Raw genomic sequence first — 19,632 nt, forward strand, 5'->3', positions numbered from 1 at the left:
TGGATCTGGGATTTCCACAGGATCTCAGCCTTGGTCTCTACCACTCTCTGTGGATCCTGCCATTTGAACTGGCTCATGTGTCTGGCTCATATGGCTTGCATGTGTACCTGTATATGATCCCTGCCACATGTTTTTTTTCCCTCAGTGTTTGTTTTCCCTGCCAGCACCTTGCATCCTGCTACCAGGTACCAGAGGCTCCTCTGCGCAGTCTGCATTTTGGGTCTTTTCTGGTGTGACACACCCCTGCTCAATCAACCTAGATCTTAGAGCTTGATCTTGTGCTGCCATGATTAGTGACTGCTGGATCACAGGTGGAGTGCCCTATGCATTGTGAGGAGTTTTCTGGTCTTGACATCAGGAGCCTGTAGTTCTCTTGGCCAGTTTATTGAGCCTGCTGAGTATCTGATTTCTGGTAGGTCATACGGGTTTAGGGCTTTGATCTGATTGTTACCATTACAGTGGTTCTTGAGAACCTGTCTTACCCTGTGGAGGGACAATGTTGCGGTTGTCCTCGTTTCTGCCTCATGGTTCCCATGTGATTTGAAAATCCGCAGGCATTTGTAACTGTCATCCAGCTCTGTTATATGACCTTCTGGAAGGTGAATTTCCTGATGACTTTTGCTCTTTTTTTTTTTTTTTCCATCAGACCACACTTCATCAGCCTGAATGACATTCATATATCCTTACTGTAGATCCTGGTCAGGTGGATCAGTAAGTCAATGTCCCTTTCCGTCTTGCCTTACAGCTTTATGTCATCCATGTGCAGGTAATTCCAATCTCCCTGTACATGTAGCTCCATTCCTGAATCTGTACCCTTACCCACTCTTATTGAAGATCTGGCTGAGAGGATTCAGGTCTATGCAGAACAGCAGTGGGTATGGTGCATCTCCTTGGAATATATCACACTTTACAGCCCCCTGGGCAAATGTCTTCAAGTTGGCTTTTAGTGCTGTCCTCCAGTGATTTACTGAATTCTGGGAAAGTCCATTATGGTCTTATTGACTTTACACAGGGGTAGGTGTTGGAGTATCCAAGTGTGTGAAATTGAGGCCTAGGCTTTCTTGTAGCCAATCCAGGCAAAGCTTAGGTTGTTCTGGCTGGTCTTGGAATCCGGATGGACAGCACTGTCTGTCAGCAGGTGGTGTTTTGAGCCTCTGCTGTTGTTACCAATCCCCTTCTGAGCATGTACCTGCACATGTGCCCATTTAGCTTGGCTAGTATTCCTGACAGGAGCTTCCCTGTTGTGGGCAGGTTCTTGTTCTGTAGTTGGATGGTGTTTGGTCCTTGTTGGGGTCCTTCATGACAAATCCCGTCCTGCTTTCAGATGTGGGTTGGTAGTTAGCAGCTGGTCAATTTTCTTTTGCTCCTTGGCCATGCAGAGCTATATATATATATATGTTATGTTATGTTCTCCATGGAGATAAATTTGGGGGAAACAGAAAACGAGACGAGAGCAAGGTGCTTGATAGCATCTTAAACAGATGGGCACGGTGAGATTCATTAGTGGATCTGCTCAGGAACTGGGAAAACTAGGTGGGGGGTTTTATGCCTTGAAACGAAAAGCTGTTCTTCCTCACAGCACCTTTTAGCTAATTCTGAAGGTACAAAAGGATTTACATATCATTCGAAAGTACTTTTCTGAAGTCACACTGAAGTCAGAACCCAGACTTATCTTCCATCTTCTATCTTAGCTGCCTTTTCTTCAAAGTATCTTCTTTAAATGAGTTACCTAATTGTGAACGCACTGAATGTATTCAGTACCTGCATCTTCACTACCAGCATTCAAAAGAAAGGTAAAAAATCAGTGAATTTTGAATTTATTAACGATGCCAACAGTGCGTCAAATCCATTGAATCATTACATAACTGAACAAAAAATTGTGAATTAAAATCAGATGACTCATGTAACTCATCCCAAAGGAGGGATCATCTCGCTTCATTCAACACTCTCCTGCTATTTCTCTTTTATGTCTGTGCTGGTTTTAAAGTACCGACTCAGAGTATCATGTGTCTCTCACTTGTGGAACTGCAGAGGAAGAGAGCAGCCTGCTGAATTAATAATGGATGGTTTTTCCTCCGGTCGTCACTTCAAAAGAAGCCTGCGCGCAGAACGGGGCCGGCCTGTGAGCCACAGTAAAAGGAAACGTGCCTGAACTTCCCATTTAATAATGCTGCTGAAGTGGGAGCTTTAGCTCATCAAACAGATCCAGGGTCAGTCTAGATGAAGCATGTGTGGGAGGGCAGTGATAGCTCAGTGCTTAATGTACTTGACTAGTAATCAGAAGGTTGCTAGTTCAAGCCCTGCTGTTCCAAGTTGCCACTGTTAGGCCCCTGAGCTAGACCCTTAACCCTCAATTGCTCGTTGTATTCAGTCATAATTGTAAGTTGCTTTAGATAAAAGTATCAGCTAAATGCTGTAAATGTAAATTGGAACTGAAGCTAATCAAAGAGATCCAGGATCAGTCTTGCTGAAGTTGCTACTCAATGCACACCTGGACCAGCACCACATGAACGCATTTCATCAACCTGGGTCCACATGGCCTTTAAAAAGCGTCCAAGTGGCAAATGAATGGATGATTGTTAATTGTACACTGTAGAACCACAGGCCTGTGATGGGCTAATACATGGGGTTTAATTGGCTTCACTGAATTGGTTTCTTAGTCCCCAGCTATCTGAAAGCCCAACAAAAGTAAGTAAGATGGCCGAGCATAAGGTTCTTTCATTTGCATTTCATATGTAATCTTGATTTCTGTAAAAACTTATAATAAACTTCTTGAATATAACAACGGTTACTTGAATGTTACTAAAGAAGGCAAGGAGCCCAAATGTGATGTTTGAGGTGCAGACATGTCCCTAGCCATTCCCTCATTCCTTCTCCTTCTTTCACCTCCCCTTTTTTCTGTCTTTTGCAAAGCCTCCTCTTCTTTCTCTCTCCAGTGCGCTCGTCATTGTCCCACACCTCTCCATTTCATTTAAACCCAATTAGTCCCATGTTGGATAAACCTTCACGCCTGATTACTGCTCCTGCCATGGAGGAGTTCCTGCCCGGATCACCAGGGAGAGAGATAGGGGAGGCGGAGAGCTCATCCGGCTGAAGGGAGAGGTGGCAACCCCAGGGAAGAGGATTTAGCTGAGCCCCTCTCCTCTGGAGGTTCTGACTTATCTGCAGTGCAAAGACAGACTACATAAGGACATGCTTTCAGACCAAAATGTTAACAAATGGGATAACGGCACCTTTTTTTAATGTGTTTGACACACAAGAGATTTACACAGAGTACGCAAAACATTAAAGACACCCATTAAGGAAACAGGAGTCCAAAGGCTATGGATCCTAACTGATATCCTCTCATTTCCCTCGCGAGACCTGAAAAACGGACTGCAAATGGGAAAGAGAAAGCAAAAAAGGCAAAGGAAATGGTCTCTGGTTGGTTGGCGTGTGGAGCTGGCAGGCACGCCAGCCTGAGTGTGTGGAGAGCTGCCGGCTTCTGAGCTCCACTGTGTCTCGGGTACAGGCCAAAAGACACACGGCCACCGGCTGGCCAGTGCTGTAGAGAACAGTTCACTGGTCAAGATGTGAAAGAAGAATTACAGCCTACATGAAAGTTCCAAATCAGGTGTGGTGTCATGTTACAAATGTGTGCTTAATGTCTGTGCCACTAGGGTCACTATCATTGGGCTGGGCAGGGCAAAAGTGTCCACAGATTAGCATGAAATGCTTTCATAGTTTCCTCTCGATGTGGTGCAGGCAATCAATTGGTTTCAATCAGATTTGTTTCGTTCATTTTAACAGTGCAACTGAATCCAGGCATTGCAGTGAAACCCATCCTGGTCGGGTGCATCCAGACTGACTCTGTGAGACTAGCCGAGGATAGCCCAATAGATGTACAGATCTGAGATCATACCTCCTCCTTGTTCATCATGGCTTTGGACACAAAAACTGCCTCTAGATCAGTGCTCAGAGATGGCTAATGAAAGCTGTCCCAGAGATGTATTTCACTAGAAGGAGCATTCAGTTGGTACAACAAGAGAACATGTGAGGGACATGCCAAGTTATTACAGCATAAGGAAAAGGAAATTTTAAAAAGCAACTAATTCTGATGTAAAGAGAGAGAGAGAAAAGCAGGGATAAAGAAAAGAGCCTGTGGGACAATGATTTAAATGTACTGTACATACAGTATTAAGTCAGAATTACCGTATATATGCAGAAAGTATATAATGTAATGCATATTTACTGTATATTACTGCATATTATATTTACTGTGTGTTACCGTAGTTTAAGCTACATACTTTATATACTGTACATGGCATATTGAGTGTATATTGAGAGACGGAGAGAGAAAGAAGGGACAGGGTAGGGAGGCAAATGTCCTCACCAGGTTTACAGAACTGCTGAAAGTGCAACAGAGCAAAGCCAAAAGACAGAGAGGCAGAGTGAGAAATGATGAGAAAGACAGAGATGTAGCGTGAGAAATGTGAGAAAAGACAGAGAGGCAGAGTGAGAAATGATGAGAAAGACAGAGATGTAGCACGAGAAATGTGAGAAAAGACAGAGAGGCAGAGTGAGGAATGGCGATAAAGTCAGAGGTAGCGTGAGTGTCAGGCATTGATGCAGACCTATAGATGTAGAATGCATGTGAGACAGTTAGAAAAACTGAAGAAGCTTAAGACAGCAAGTGGAAGAGTGCAGCACAGAGACCAAGAGCAAAGGGAGAAGGGAAGGAAAAGCTAGCATCCCATACAGAGAAGTAGGAAATGAGAGACAGAGAGGGAGAGAGGGAGAGAGAGAGAGAGAGAGAGAGAGAGAGAGAGAGAGAGAGAGAGAGAGAGATCAGATCAAAGCAGACTGTGAGCAACAGTGCAGGGAGATATCAAACACTAAATAATTGGGTCATAAAGATTCCGGCTCTGTGACGCCCAGATCAACAAAGCACAGCGCGCACTCCTGCCTCAGAACCATCAGAGCACAAACCCACAAGAAAGGATATGCATTATGCAGACACACACCTGCTACAAGTCTAATACACACACACAAGCACGCGCTTCGTCATCTTCCTTAAAACTGTACACCTTTATCATCTGTATCTTTTTTTCCCCTCATTGTCATCACCACGAACCCAAAAGAAAGATCTGAAAAAGGCAGCTCATAAAATCAAGCATTCCATAAGCATCATCAAACGAGTCCTTTGTCACCATCCCGGCAGCCCTCCTCTGCTATTAACAACTGTCAGTGATTAATGGTTAATCACTCGTCTCAAAGACATGCCAAGCAAAAGTATATCATATACACCGCCAGTCAACTTTGGGGACCTAACTTTTCAAATTTATAAATGAGCATGTTTTCTTTGTCCCTTTGCAATAGCTTAATATATTAAAGACTAAAAATGAACAAATAAATTATTAATTTGTTAAAATATGCTCATTTAGTAGCTAAAGCTGCTGTAGTTTCTTCCTACCAGTTTCTTCATACCAGCAATCATTTTTCCCTGCCTTCCTTTCTGGGTTACTGAAAAGATTTTCAATATTTGAATTTAACTATAACTTGGAGAAAACAAACTGTCAATTATTTATTTAAGGCAAAATCTGCTATTTCTAACAAGGAAGACACTTTGCATAATATGAAGCTGAATGTTGCAAAATATACATAAAATATTAGCAAAGAATAGTTTTATGTTTGGGAGTATTTTTTCCAAGTGAACATTAAACATTATTTGGGGAAAAATATCTAGGTGTCTGTAAACATTTTACTGACAGTGCATTAAGAGACAAAGAACCTGGAAGAACTTCCTAGAGTTTCTAGAGAGCTAGCAGTCTGTTTTAGTTGAAAGCCGTTACTGACAGTGCCAGCATGCAAGCAAAGTTCTTCTAAAGCCATAGGAGGTGGACCACTGCTGAGCGTCTGCAGCAGACACAAAAAGCACCCACATAGACACACACAGACACACACACATAAACGCATACACACAAACAGTAGCGTAAATAAAAAGGCTGGCTGGGCTATAAAAAACACACAATAGAGTGCTGCCTACACTATTCCGCCTTATACGCTGTCTGATAATGGGGGGGTTGGGTAATTGGCGGGGGGGTTGGCTAATGGGGTAAGCGTTGGCTAGTCTGGGGCGGTTGGCTACTCTAGGAGAGATTGGATACTGTGGGGGGCTGGGTAATTGGTGGAGGAGTTGGATAATGGGGGGTTTGGCTAGGGGAGTTGGCTAATCGGGGTGTGGGGGGGAGTTGGTTAATTGGGGGGGGTTGACTAATGGGGGTTGGCCAGTGTGGGGGGTGGCTTATAGGGGAGGGGTTGGCTACTGCTTTCTTTTAGGCATACAGCCACCATTCACCATCTGATTACACTCATTACTCGATGCTCCAAACTTCTGCTCAATTAAACCCATTCCAAAGATGACGACTTACAAATGTCATTTTCCCAAATGTATTTAACATACAGGCACACACACACAAATACACATACAGAGTAAATTACATGCATACCACACTAAACTGTTGCCTGAGCACACACACACAAAGAGTTTTTAAAGGATGTTATGACAACACTTAATGAAATACTGTTGTTTTAGAGAGGAGGGAAGTGGTTTCTTCAATGGCGCTCTCAGTGCCTCGTAACAATTACTGCCATCTGCTGAGCACAGTTACAGCTCCTACAATGAATTTGACTTCAACACACACAGCCCCACCATCAGCCTGCAAAAAAAACTTACCATCAACAACACAGTCAAATCCATCCTCCATCCTGTGTTTCTCATTTCTAGGAAGACACCTGCACATATCCACTGGGGCAAATCAGGTGCTGTACAATTCGTCCATCTGTCTCATTAGTATCAGTCTCTGATGCAATCCACTGTTAACAGGAGTGGGCAATATGGAAACCAATATATCATCACAAGATTTGCAGGTATTTTTATCAAGCATGTCACCTGCCTATTAGGAAGACAAATGACTTAAAGTCTATGAGCTTTGGATGGCTATTGTCAAGAGCATAATTACATAGCCTAAGCCCCCATAGCTAATAACATAAAGGCAGATCTTTATGAACGTAGTAGAAGTTGACAGTCCTCAACAAATGTACACTGCCTGCAGGACCGAGGAAGAGCACTCAAACTCCAGAAAAAGCCTGATTAAGTAGCATCCAGAAAAACATCTCATACTTCCCACCATCCCCCCCCCACACACACATAACATCCGTGAGCTTCTGCTGAACACAGCTGCGCTTACCCAGATAAGCCAGACGGCATTTCTGGACCACGGCCATGCTGCCCCCCACGTGGTAAAACCGGTGGCCCAGCAGCGATGACATGTTGGCCACAGTGGAGCGCTCGGCTGTCACCGAGGACAGCTCCGTGACCTCCGAAAACAGCTCCGTGACCTCCGAGAACAGCTCTGTGAGCTCCAAATGCAGGGTGTCAGCACTGCACTCACACACCCACCACCTCGAGCAAACACACACTGCACAATGCCTTGTCAAAGCCCACCGATTTACCCACAATCCACCACTCCACCTCGTCTTTGCTCATCCGTACCCTTCTATCTCCCTTCTGTGTGCTATTTATGCAAAGCCTTTGAACCTTTGTGGACAGAGCTGTCAAAGCAGAGCAGGATTTGCTTAGAAGATCTAATGCAGTGTTTCAGAAAAAGACACATAATGCATTTGCCTCGACCTGTAGCATGTGTGACTACCTTGGGGGGGTTGATGGGGTGAAGTGAAGGGTCAACGTGAAGGGTCAAAATACATACATATATTGACATTGTGTGTATATATATATATATATATATATATATATATATATATATATATATATATATATATATATATATATATGGCCTGTTTCTCTTGAATTTTTTTGGAACATCTCTTTTCCTTTCTCTCTGTTTTTCTGCATATATATATATATATATATATATATATATATATATATATATATATATATATATATATATATATATATATAAATATCTAATCAGGCAATTGTTTCTTTTTCCTTTTCCAAAGAACCTCTACACAACCTGTAGATGCTTATGTATAGATTATGTATAGATATACAGAGGGAGAAAAACAATTTGATACTATGAAATAGCACACACATCCCAGAAGTGAGAGAGCTTTGACACCACAAGGGTCATAATCATGATAGTGAGCAGTAAGAAAATTGCAGTACCCTGAGCAGTCGGAGCTCGGCCTACAGTAGAGATTCAGTCTCCAAAGGAAGACCCTTCTGAACCAATTTCTCTAAGCAACATGGACATTTTAGCAAGCTGGCAGGGCAATTTCTCTAAGGCCTAGCTCTCAGGCAATATTCTTGATGTTGCAAGTGGGTCCAAGAAGATAAAGTGTAAAAAAAACACGTATTAAAAACTATCCTTAAAACCATTGGTTCAGTTGGTCATTTATATCGTGCAAAATATATAGAAATAATGGTGGTATTTAAACATAGCCCCACTCATTTGAGATGAATTAATGTAATGAACAAACTAAGGTTTTTAAGTACAATTATCATGTGAAGAATGTGGTGGAAAATCCTTTGCAGACACTGGTGATCACCTGACCCAGGCGACCACATGAAGTTCCGTCAGGCCTATACTGCACGCATTTTTGACTCAGTAGGTAGACTGCATGCTCAGAGGTGTCCCGATCAGGTGACTGTTGTGGTCAGGCCAGAATAATCCTCCCACGAGGTAAAGCGCCATTCAGTGGCTTTGGCTGGTTGGATCCAAGCAGGTAAGAATGCTTCATGTACATTTCAGCATTCATCCTGCTGCTGCCTACAGTTGTAGCGTCATGAAAAAAGCGCACGTTTATTCACACATTAATAAATAATTTCCCCTGACAGCCACAGGGCCTTGCATGTCATCATGGTTAACACATAAGGTGGCATGCTTTCACAAGCAGTTTTTTTCCCCCACATTACTGGCATTCTAAACGTAACAAACTGAATATTTCATCAGTATATCTAGGCAATTAACTGCATATGTGCAGAGGCTGCATCTATTCAGAAAGTCCTGCAGCAGCTTGGGTCATTGTGATCATTAGAAATCTGTCTTCTGATGGCTGAAAAAGCTTTGGGTGGATAGGACGTGCGGAAGCTAATTAAGGACCACAGACAGCAGCCTGGTGGATGTCTGCTGGAAAACATCTCCTGGCAGGAGTCTCCCAGCAGACCAGAGAATCCCAACCACGAGCTCCTCCCACAAATGGGGGCCAGCCGCAGGAACGCAGCGCTTCTTGCAGCCGCTGCATTGTGGGTTGGGAAGGGGGATGAAACGCCACTGCTGCTGCTCTAGGAACGGAGCCCCTTCTGGGCCCTACAGCGGCATGAAAACAGCAGCACAGAGCACTAATGAATGCACGAATCCACTTCTGACTGTGCACCTGCTGGCAGCTCCAGGGACCGACGTCAAAGCACTGTTGTCAGGAAAATTGGTGGGTGGATGTTCTTGGAGAAGGAAGGAGGCCAGCTGGGTGGGGTCAGGAGGATACTCCCCCATCCTACCCAGTTTTGCCTTGTGCCATTGCCCAGTGCACGGACTGAGCACTGCCAGTAGCGGTATCTCAGAGAACAGAGTCAGCCACCTCTGTGCCCTGGCTAATCTCCTCTGTGTCACAAAGAATGGCTAAGCGGGAAGCACTGAAAGGAAATATTCTGCAAACTGTAATGGTTAAGGGTGTCTGACTCATGCCCAAGAGCTGTACTTGGACAACAAGGAAAATCCATGATTTATTCTCCACCATATCTACTAATTAGGGCTGCATTACTTCACCACAGTAGAGATTCTAGTATTTCAGAGAAACTTAAGTATAAACAGGTAAGCAACTTGAAAACATTCAGGAACAACAAACACAGGCCCCTTAAATATGCTGTCAGCCTGCAGGGAAGCCCAAAGCACAGCTTTTCTAAGAGGAGTTTATAAATCTTATACACAACCAGATAACTCCAGTTTGAATAAGATACAGGGAGATGAAAAGAGAGTAGAGGAGAGGAGAGGAGAGGAGAGAAGATGGGAGGTACAGGAGAGGGGAGATAGAGGAGAGAAGAGGGGAGAAGCAAAAAGAAGAGCCATTTGGTTTGTGCCCTGAAGCATTTGGAGACCTGCCGAGCCTCATCAATGTGCAGAAAGAGAAGGCGCATTTCTACATTAAACACTCATTTCTACATAAAGCACTCATTCTTACATAAAACGCACATCTTCCTTGTAGTCAACCCATCCATCAGTACACACTGACTGACAGACACTCTTTGCACACACATCCACACACAGAAAACACGTACACACACATACAGTGTAAATACACACCTGTGCATAAACAAAGACACTTCAGGATAAATATAAACAAGTGTGGACTCATAGAATTGCAGAAAGTAAAGAATCTACTGACTTGCATTGATAAATATGCAAGTTGCTCTGAATAAGAGCGTCGGCCAAATGTAAATGTACTGACACGATAAGAAGCAGCATGAGGTTTATGTGGTATGCAGAGAGAATTCAGCTGCAGCACACAGCAACATGAATTTCCCATCTCTAAGGTTAGTTCTGCACCCAAACTGGCCTTGTGCTTCAGTACAGCGGCTCGTTATCACACTTATTTGTCATTCGTATAATTTATTGTTATTATTTGACAGATTGCTGAATTCTGCATTTGATTATTCAAAACTGAATGGGAGTTAAGGTATATTTCATTTGTATCATCTTTACCTTAAGGTTTCTTAATAAAAGGGTTTTAGTGTGAAATTGAACATTTTTCTGCAGTCAGTCACTAAGATCAGGGTGAAATTCACACGCTGGTATTCTTAAAGATTAAGCCAATCGAATTTAGTGTCACGTTAATGATAACGCAGGTGCGCGTCCTACAAGCATTTTCTGCGCAGTTGCCACTGACTGAGGTGACGTGCGTCAAAAAATCCTGGTACCTATAAGAAGGTTGTCCTGAGGGCACATTCAGACCTAATATCGCCATCTGGACTTGGGCTTACAATAGAAATGTGTTTCATAGTCGATGTGTGTGAAGGAATGTTTTTGGTTGCAACAGCAAAATAAAATCGAATCGAGAAGTGTAAAGCGATAGCACAATTCGATTCTGTGGTACACAGATTTATTGTAATCAATTCAGGTTAAAGGTGTCCACACATTCCACAAGAATAATTTGTCGAGAGTAACTGAATACATTTAAGACGAATGAGTGGAATATCTTCATTTTAAAGACTTATCAAGTTGACAACAGTGTATGAAATCTAATGGCGCGAGACGAACTTCGCGACCCCTCCCATTCAAGCGAACATGCGTTCCGTTGTAGCACCACGGACAGCGACCTGCCCAGAGCAAACGTAGCCTAAAGGGTGTCTGGAGAGTAAGAAAATCAACCCCCAAAACAAACACGCATATATTTATATATAATGTTTCTCGTTTGACTAGATGGAATGAAACATTATAATTACTATTAGAAGTAGTAGTAGTCTGATCCCAGCACAATTCTTACTTTGGTCAAATTTATACCGCAGAAAAATATGACACCTCATATCTGAGTAAAAATAAAATGCAAAAAAGACTCACCCCTTTCAAAACTGAGATTTTTCAAAACTTCTAGTTCTGCCATTATAGATGATCCCATGCGCACATCGCGTTAACCAAATGATCCTTTCCCAAAAAATCGAAACGAAAGGGACGGTCTTTAGAAAGCAGGTGTCACCGCGCTGTTCCATATAATTTTGGCACCCTTTCCAAACATTCCTTCTCTCAGCAAAATACGAAGTATTTTTTTAAATGCACAGTGCAATCCCAGATCGGTCTTAGAAAAATAAACAACTAAATCCATTTGGACATGCAGAATCCCGGAGCGCGAGAAGAACCTTTCCAATATCCATTCCTTCTGTGCCCTCTCTCTTCAGCGCGCACGCTCTCTCGCTTTGCTCTCATTGCGTTTCGGTTTGCAGGGACCACAGCGACAGTGAATGTGTCCGCATGGGCTCTACCCGGGAGGCTATTAGCTGGTTTCATTGGTGTTTTCGAACATTCGGCGAAACGAGTGCGTTCTGTATTTGTGTACGTTTGTGTGTGTGTGTCCGTGTGTGGGGGTGAGTTTGCAGGGTGAGTTAAGAGGGTCTAACAGGGTCTAATAATTAATCTTTAACGCTACTGTATTTCAAATTGTTTACAAAGACCACAGGTTTGACCACTTGAGTTTCTCAGACATGATTTTTGCGCGTTAGACAGCTTAATTATTTAAGTGTAGATCAGATGGAACCACGTAACAGTTGTCAGCAAAACGTTGCAAACGAGTAAATGTTGCAAAAGAAATTTCTGTCACTACTTTTCGTGAACAGTAACTACAGATTGAAATAAACGTCATTTGAGGTTGGTTTTTATATCCTTTCATCTAATCGCTACACTTATTGTGTGTCTGGTGAACCCCAATACTTGTCTCTAGCGTTTCACAGAGTTTAAAATCGTTCAATCTGCGCAAGTCACTCAGTCACACATGAGCCACGCGCAAAGAGAGAAGCGGTGACGTACTCCAGGGGAAACGGCTGGTTCTGAATTACTTTATCTGATTTATAATATATTTTTAAAAGAAAGAAAACCCTGCTGAATCTCTTGGGCCAAATCTTTTAGGTCATTGAAAAGCCATGTGCTGAGCCAGGTTATTTTTTTTAAACTCGACTGTTTTTTCCCTTGTTCCTGGATGCAAAAGGCACAAGTCTACCAAGCATTATTTTCCCATCTATCAGCCCCGGAGAGACCGACAGTCGCAGTGAGGGGGCACAAACCGAGTCCATGCAACGCGTCTGCACGCGGACTTGCAGTCGTAGCCCATATGTATCAACTGAATAAGAATGTCATTAGTGAACAAGGTTGATGATTAGTGAACAAAGATGACGAGCGAATAAAGGCCAAAGAACGTGAAATGGGTTATGTATCGCCTATACAAAAGAAAGTCGAAAGTAAGACATGTTTAACTGCGTGACCAATAACAATTTTTTAATTATTCAAGTCACCTTTAAATATTTAATTTTTAATGCCGCGAGATTCTTTATAAATTCCACTGAGCATTCTATATTACTTGAAGCAAAACAAAAATCCATATATAAATGGTTGCTTATTGAGGTTGGTGGGCACCAGTTACTAATTGAAAAAGTACTATTAGCGCACATGGGTTGAATTCAGTTGAATTAGTGTATTGCTTTCTGACTCATTGTATTGATTTAATTATTGTGAACTACCCACATAGATTAATCAGAATCTGTGAGATCTGATTCACTTGATTCAGAACTCAGGATGGGCACAAAGTTCATGGATGTTCTACTTGCTCCAGTCATCCTGGGTGTTCAGTTGCTGAGGTTCCTGTATGACTGGGTGGTGACACACACACACACACGCACACACACGCACGCACACACACGCACGCACACACACGCACACACACACAGAGACCAATGCTTTTCTGTCACATGTCCAGAGTTTAGGACCTACATCAAATGAAGCTCACCTCGAGCTATGTTTCCATGGGCTCAGGTCTCAGAAGGAGACTCTCTTCAGTGGGACTAGAAGACTTTGCCTGCATGGCTAGGTTCTTCTAATTAGGAGATGATTCAGGGGTTGGGTGGTGGTGTTAGTGAACACTGGGGTTTGTCATAAAAGGAGAAAAGAAACAAACACCATCTAAAACACATCCATCCCAGAGTATCCTTGTTTATGCTCCATCAGTGAGGCTAAGCTGGCATGTGACAACGCTTCTCACGCTGGCCTCATTTCAGCACTTACATAAAACCCATGGGGCCCTTTTGGCTTTTTGCCCCACCAGACAAAGGAAAAGCATCACGTTGTACTAAATTGCACTGTCAGTGTAGAGTCACCTTTTCTGACTACAGCTATGCACAACCTGTGTTCGGGAGAAGTGGCCCATGATTCTCGGAAATGACAGTTAATGGCTCAGTGTGCCTGACTCGAGAGCTGTCCCTGGGGCTTCCCGGCCCCATTCATCACTTCAGCAGCAGCAATGCGGAAATAAAGACTTAGAAAATATATGAGAGTTTCAGTCTGGGATTGGGGGAGCGGTGTTCACGGCATTCTAATCAGAGACATATCTTCATCATTTGCATTTGGGTATGTGGGGAGGGTGCCTGTCAGTGCTGATACATAAAGGACTCGTCAGATATCACAGAGAGCTCCCTGATCCCTCTATGGAATCATTTTGGGTGTTTTTTTTGCTGTGTATGGTGTTTGTTTGTGTATGCGTGCACATGTGATTTTAACATTTTGATAATGCCTTTGTGAAGGACACTGACTTTGGTTGGTTATTCTAGAACATTTTGTCCTCAGCAGAAGGTCAAAGTGTCCCAGAATGGTGTTCAAAGATTGGATCAGAGCAGACCCTTATTGATAGGCAAGAGAGTGGACTGAGATGTCAGCGAAAAGATCAATATGTCTGGAGTGGCAAGACATCTACTGGCCTCCTCGGTATCGACCATTATATTTCATTTAACAATCAAAGCTCCATGTTTTTCTGTTCTGTGTGTGTGTGTGTGTGTGTCTGTGTGTGTGTGTGTGTGTGTGTGTGTGTGTAGGTTGTGTTGTTCTGAAAGATATTATTGGTGTTCATGGTATTTATCAGTTTATGCAACACACAAATACAACGATTACACCCACACACACACACACACACACACACACACACACACACACTGTGTATACCCACCCCACACACATACAGAACATTTTTTATAGTCTGATTTGATCTCTGGGTCCACATTCCTAATATTTCCACACCTACACAACTGTACCCCCATTCTTCCTGGTCTCATCCTCCATCACTGATTTCTCTGAAGAGAAACAAACCATCAACAGTCTGACAGCCAAATTGACCAGAGATTTGGAGGGAGAGAAAGAGAGAGTCTGTGTGTGTGTGTGTGTGTGTGTGTGTGAGTGGTGTAAGGGACAGTGGATCTAATTAAAGCATACCACAACATTTACCTGTCACCTCCTCTCTCCAGACAGGTTGGACTTTTTCTTTCTCTCTCTCTCTCTCGCTCTCTCGCGCTCTCGCTCTCTCTGTCAGTCAGTCAGTCAGTCAAACTGGGTGATAAGCTTGTCGGTTGAGGGCTAAATTACAGCACCATTGAGCTGTGTTGTATAAAACAGCTAAGAGGAACATTGATGGGCATCAGGCTGCTAGACTGTCTCCTCTACACTCAGCCTGCTCCCATACATCAACCCACAACCCACCACACCATAAGACCTTAAACTGGTTTTCATCGAGTATCTCACCATTAGATACACCGATATAACATCACGATACAATATGATGAAGGAGTTCAAAGCATCTAAACATCGCTGTGTTCTAATGAGCCCAATGTCAATAAAATTAAGTAAAATAACTAAACCGAGGGAGCAGATGAAGACTACAGCTGCAAGTGTAAGGCCAGCTTCTTCTCCACACTTCCACCCGAAGCCTGATATATGCACACCCGACAGACTGGGACTGAGTTACAAGCCTTCTGTTACTCTGATCAAACCTTACACCAACCCTTTTCTACTTCTAACACTCAAGCAGAGCACTGCAGTATTACGACAGACAGACAGACAGACAGACAGACACACACACACACACGCACACGCACACACACACACGTACGCAGTTGACACAGCGGTTGTCCTGCTTCTCGCTTGCCTCCAGTGGGTGATTCAGACTTAATCTGATGACACATATACAAGACGCAGTCCAGCAGCAAACCTGCTCAGAGCATTTCTAAATATATACCCACATAATTAACATCCTAATATGACATTTTCTACTGAATGTTAAGAATATCACATATAATAACTCTGGTCTCACCCAGTAACCAGTGTTTGGGAAAAGCATAGTAAACTAGTTGATTAGAATGTTTTCCTGTATTTGTAATAGGCTTAAATATGGTGAAAATATAGTATATAGTCACACAGGGATGAAAAAGCAGGTTGTATATTTTATGACAGCCTGATGGCGATGGCACTATTCCAGTGTTTAAATAAACGGTTTTCCTATTATTTAGCCGGAATGACTCAGCCGGTATAATCTATTCACGTTTGCATACTCACACTTAATAGTCCATTACGTGGGGAGATTGCCTTCGTAGCGTGCGAGTGCGCCCCCTTGTGCCTACTGACATGAATCACATTTCCATACAGTCAATCTAAACTGTATCAAATACGTTCTTAACTGCAGGATGCTTTGCACTTATACCTTGGTCTGTGCAGTGTATGAAATGGAACAGAAACTGCTGTGCTTACACAAGTATGTGAAATCTCACCTGAACAGGACTGTACCATTAGAGAGAAGGGCTTTATCTAGTCAATGTTTTATTGATTCCTTGTTTTTATTCCTAGTTTTATTTATTACTTGTTTTATTTATTCCAAGCAGCCATTAAGAAAGTATTAAGCATCAAGGTTTTTATGATTTATTTGGAAGCAAACATCTGACTGGTAGTCACTGACATAAGATACAGTTGCTGATGATAAACCGCTTTGCCAAGACAGATTATAATTATGTTTACTTAATTTGTTTGTCCATCTGAGCAATGCCAGCCCCTCCCCTTATGGAACAGCAGTGTGTTGACTGAACGCCAAACTGACCATGAAATGTGCTGTTGTCCGTCAGGAAATGACGGCAGTACTGTGGACTTCCAGACATGTCCATCCTCCAGAAGTCCTTGAGGGCCAAAGACAGAGGGACAGAGGTTTGGGGACAGAGGGGTAACCTGGACAGAAGCAGAGACACACAAGGCAGAAGAATGAGATATGTTTTCCCTAAATATTTCATTTGCAGTGACTGCAATGTCTAATTCACAGTTATTGGAGTGAGAGAGAATTTTACTGTTAATAGTAAAATAATAATAATAATAATAATAATACTAATAATGATGATGATGCTGTTGTTGAGGAGGAGGAAGAACTCTAATCACACAAATACGAACTCCATAGCCGTGCCGGCACACTGAGTACTGAGTGGAAATGCCATATTTAAATTTGTTCCAAGTAAATTACAAACCACAGAGACCACAAGGAGAGGGTAAAATATAGGTGAGGAAGAGGAAAGAGAGGAAGAAATGTGTGTGCGCGTGTGTGTGTCTGCTGCAGAAATTGCAGGTTATAGCAATTTCCCTTTAATCATTTTTGCTGACAAGATACACATCTACAATAGACATCAAAAACTGTTATTGTCTCAGAGTATGCTGTTTAGTAAAATTAGCTTTAAATTATATGACTGTCAAAAGATATTTTTAGCTTATGTTAAAAGATACCAGAGTTGATTAAGTGCAAGTCTGCATTTAAAACAAGCAATAATTATTTATGATTTTTAATCAGGCTCCGCCAAGCCAAGAGGAGACAAAGCCTTCTCTCCACTGCCCTATAACTACAATCAGACGGCATCCTCGGGTCTCTTAATGAATGCTTGCGATGATCCGCAAGGGCCGTCTTCTCCCAGCGAAAGGGCTTCTGTAGCTTTACTCAGAGCCTGCAGCCAAAACAGCCAAAACAGCCCTCCAGAAGGACTCGAAGCGGCCCCGAGTGTGACCTCATCTGGTGCGGATAATTAAGGGTTTAATAAAGTGGACTGGCTCTCAGTCCCAGGGCAAGTCAAATGTTTAAGTGCCCAATCAGGAGATGGTGAGAGAGTACCACCTTTTCTGGCCGGCTATTGGTTGTCTTGTTGCCTTATTATCGCTCGCTGCTCTGGTTTTACAGCAGACCTGCCTAATAAAACTGGCATGCCACATGCTGCCATTCCTGCCTAGGATTCTATGTTTTTTTGACGTGATGCTTTCTTTTGACATGACCCAAATCCTTTTTTCCCTGTAAGGACTGGTCACTGCTATTTGTAGGTAAATCCAACCAAATAATTTTGGTCTTGTCTAAATTTTGCCTGCCACCAAACCAGTTTTTTTAGTTTAATATTATATGATTGTCTGAAAAGTACAAGCTCCCTTTCACGCAAACCATAAAGATGAGCAATAGGCAATATTTCACGGACAGAACAAAGGACCTGAAGGAAACCACCCAAGCTACTGTGCCCTCACTGAGGTCCACCGTCAAAGTTTATGATTTTGACCCTTTGACCCCATTCTCCACCAGTCTCATCACAGAAGCAGAAATTGGACACTGCTACACGCCTCAGTGAGTTCCTACTTCTTTCCGGTAATTTCACCCTTCTTTACCCATAAATCTTTGGGAGATGGATATACAACAGGTGCCGTGCGGGGGCATTTGCAGGTAAGGTATTTGGGAGTGTGGGTGGAAGAAAGGTGTGATGCATAAGTGAGGAACAGGGTTCAGGGGTCGGAGGGGCAGGAAACGTAACATAAATCACTGAAGTGGCTTATGAAGCAATGGACAGTGTGGAAGAGAGGCATCAGAGGGCCATGTGCTCAGACTGTGTACGGGTCATGAAGTATGGCTGAGCCAGGCGTGAGAGCCCAGAGAAGGCCAAGGAAATTAAGCAGGGAGTGCTCCACTCAAGCAGTGCCAGGAGACAAAGGGGATGATCAAAGGGTCACTGCAAGGACACCGATGGCCAGAGTCTTAGGTGTCATCCATCTGAAGAGTCGTAACTGGGGCTCGCTGGCAGTGGCCAAGGTCACGTACGCTGAGGGAGAACTGTACCAGACACGACAAGGCACATCTCTGAGACTTAAGTAAACAAGCCCAGCAATTAAATCCATCACTCATTTACTCCATTTCTCACCCAGCAGGAAGCCTGTGCTGCCACTACCAGGTGAAGGTCTTTCCCTGTCCAACAGTGAAAGTTATTCAGGGACGTCACAAGTGTTTGGCCCCCCCTCGCATTTCTACATGAACGCGAGGCACAGGTCAGTTAAGAATCAAGCTGCCCCCTTGCGCAGTAGGAAATTGAGCATGATTATAGTGTCATAGTGTGTTAATAGGAGATTTGGGCTCTCCAGTGAGGCCCTCTGATCAGCCAACCACACGAGAGCTTCTTGTGACCCACCCCGTCTATCCCCCTCCCCCTGTGGTAAGTGGTTCTGTTAGTACAACAGCATGGCTTTCCATCTGCTCTGTTCTCTTAGATCTCCAGCCAAATAATCTAATCATAAGTCTCCTCACTCCCCTCCCTGGCTTTTGACCTGTCAGACCTGTTCACTCACCCAGACTGAACCCACAAGGGCAGTAATGGATGAAGACACAGAGCAACACAAACCCTAGAGGGAACTTACCACATCTAATACCTACAGTAGACTAAGGCCGTCTAGGCACTGAAAGGATACGATACACATAAATATGCTTCTAGGCACAGTGGAAGGCTGGACTGTGTCCATTCTGTAGATCACAAACTAGTCTATGTGTAACTCCTAAATAATATCTACAAACAATTTTTATGAAAATTATTTGCTTTAATTACCAATCCCTTTCCCTAAGACTAGCGAGAAGTGCCCGAATGTGCATCCAGGCTGGTGAAACAAAACCTCCAGCTGATCTTTGAACAGAGGCAGTCACTGGAGCAGTCCCAGCAGCTGAGCACATGAGTGGCTACTGCCTCCCTGGCCTTGATAATCATAACCAGCCAAGGCATTGAGCACATCAGCCAGGACACATCGTCATGGGTAATGAGCCACCGCCAGCCTCCCCACCGTG

At 43.3% G+C, this 19,632-nt stretch overlaps 1 protein-coding gene across 6 annotated transcripts in view; it reads right to left on the minus strand.

The window, feature by feature from the left end:
- Positions 1–19,632, minus strand: part of plch1 (phospholipase C, eta 1) — a 61,385-nt gene that overhangs the window by 37,888 nt on the left and 3,865 nt on the right. For 5 of the 6 annotated variants that reach the window (XM_035525184.1, XM_027029070.2, XM_027029069.2 and 2 more), the window contains exon 2: positions 16,615–16,739. In XM_035525184.1, the coding sequence (XP_035381077.1) occupies positions 16,615–16,678 (64 nt within the window). In that variant the 5' untranslated portion in view covers positions 16,679–16,739. Of the gene's footprint in view, positions 1–11,558; positions 11,850–16,614; positions 16,740–19,632 lie in introns of those variants that run through there. The other variant, XM_027029068.2, reaches the window with a different exon arrangement.

Source organism: Electrophorus electricus, chromosome 4, assembly GCF_013358815.1.
Source record: "Electrophorus electricus isolate fEleEle1 chromosome 4, fEleEle1.pri, whole genome shotgun sequence".
Classification (NCBI taxonomy): Eukaryota; Metazoa; Chordata; class Actinopteri; order Gymnotiformes; family Gymnotidae; genus Electrophorus; species Electrophorus electricus.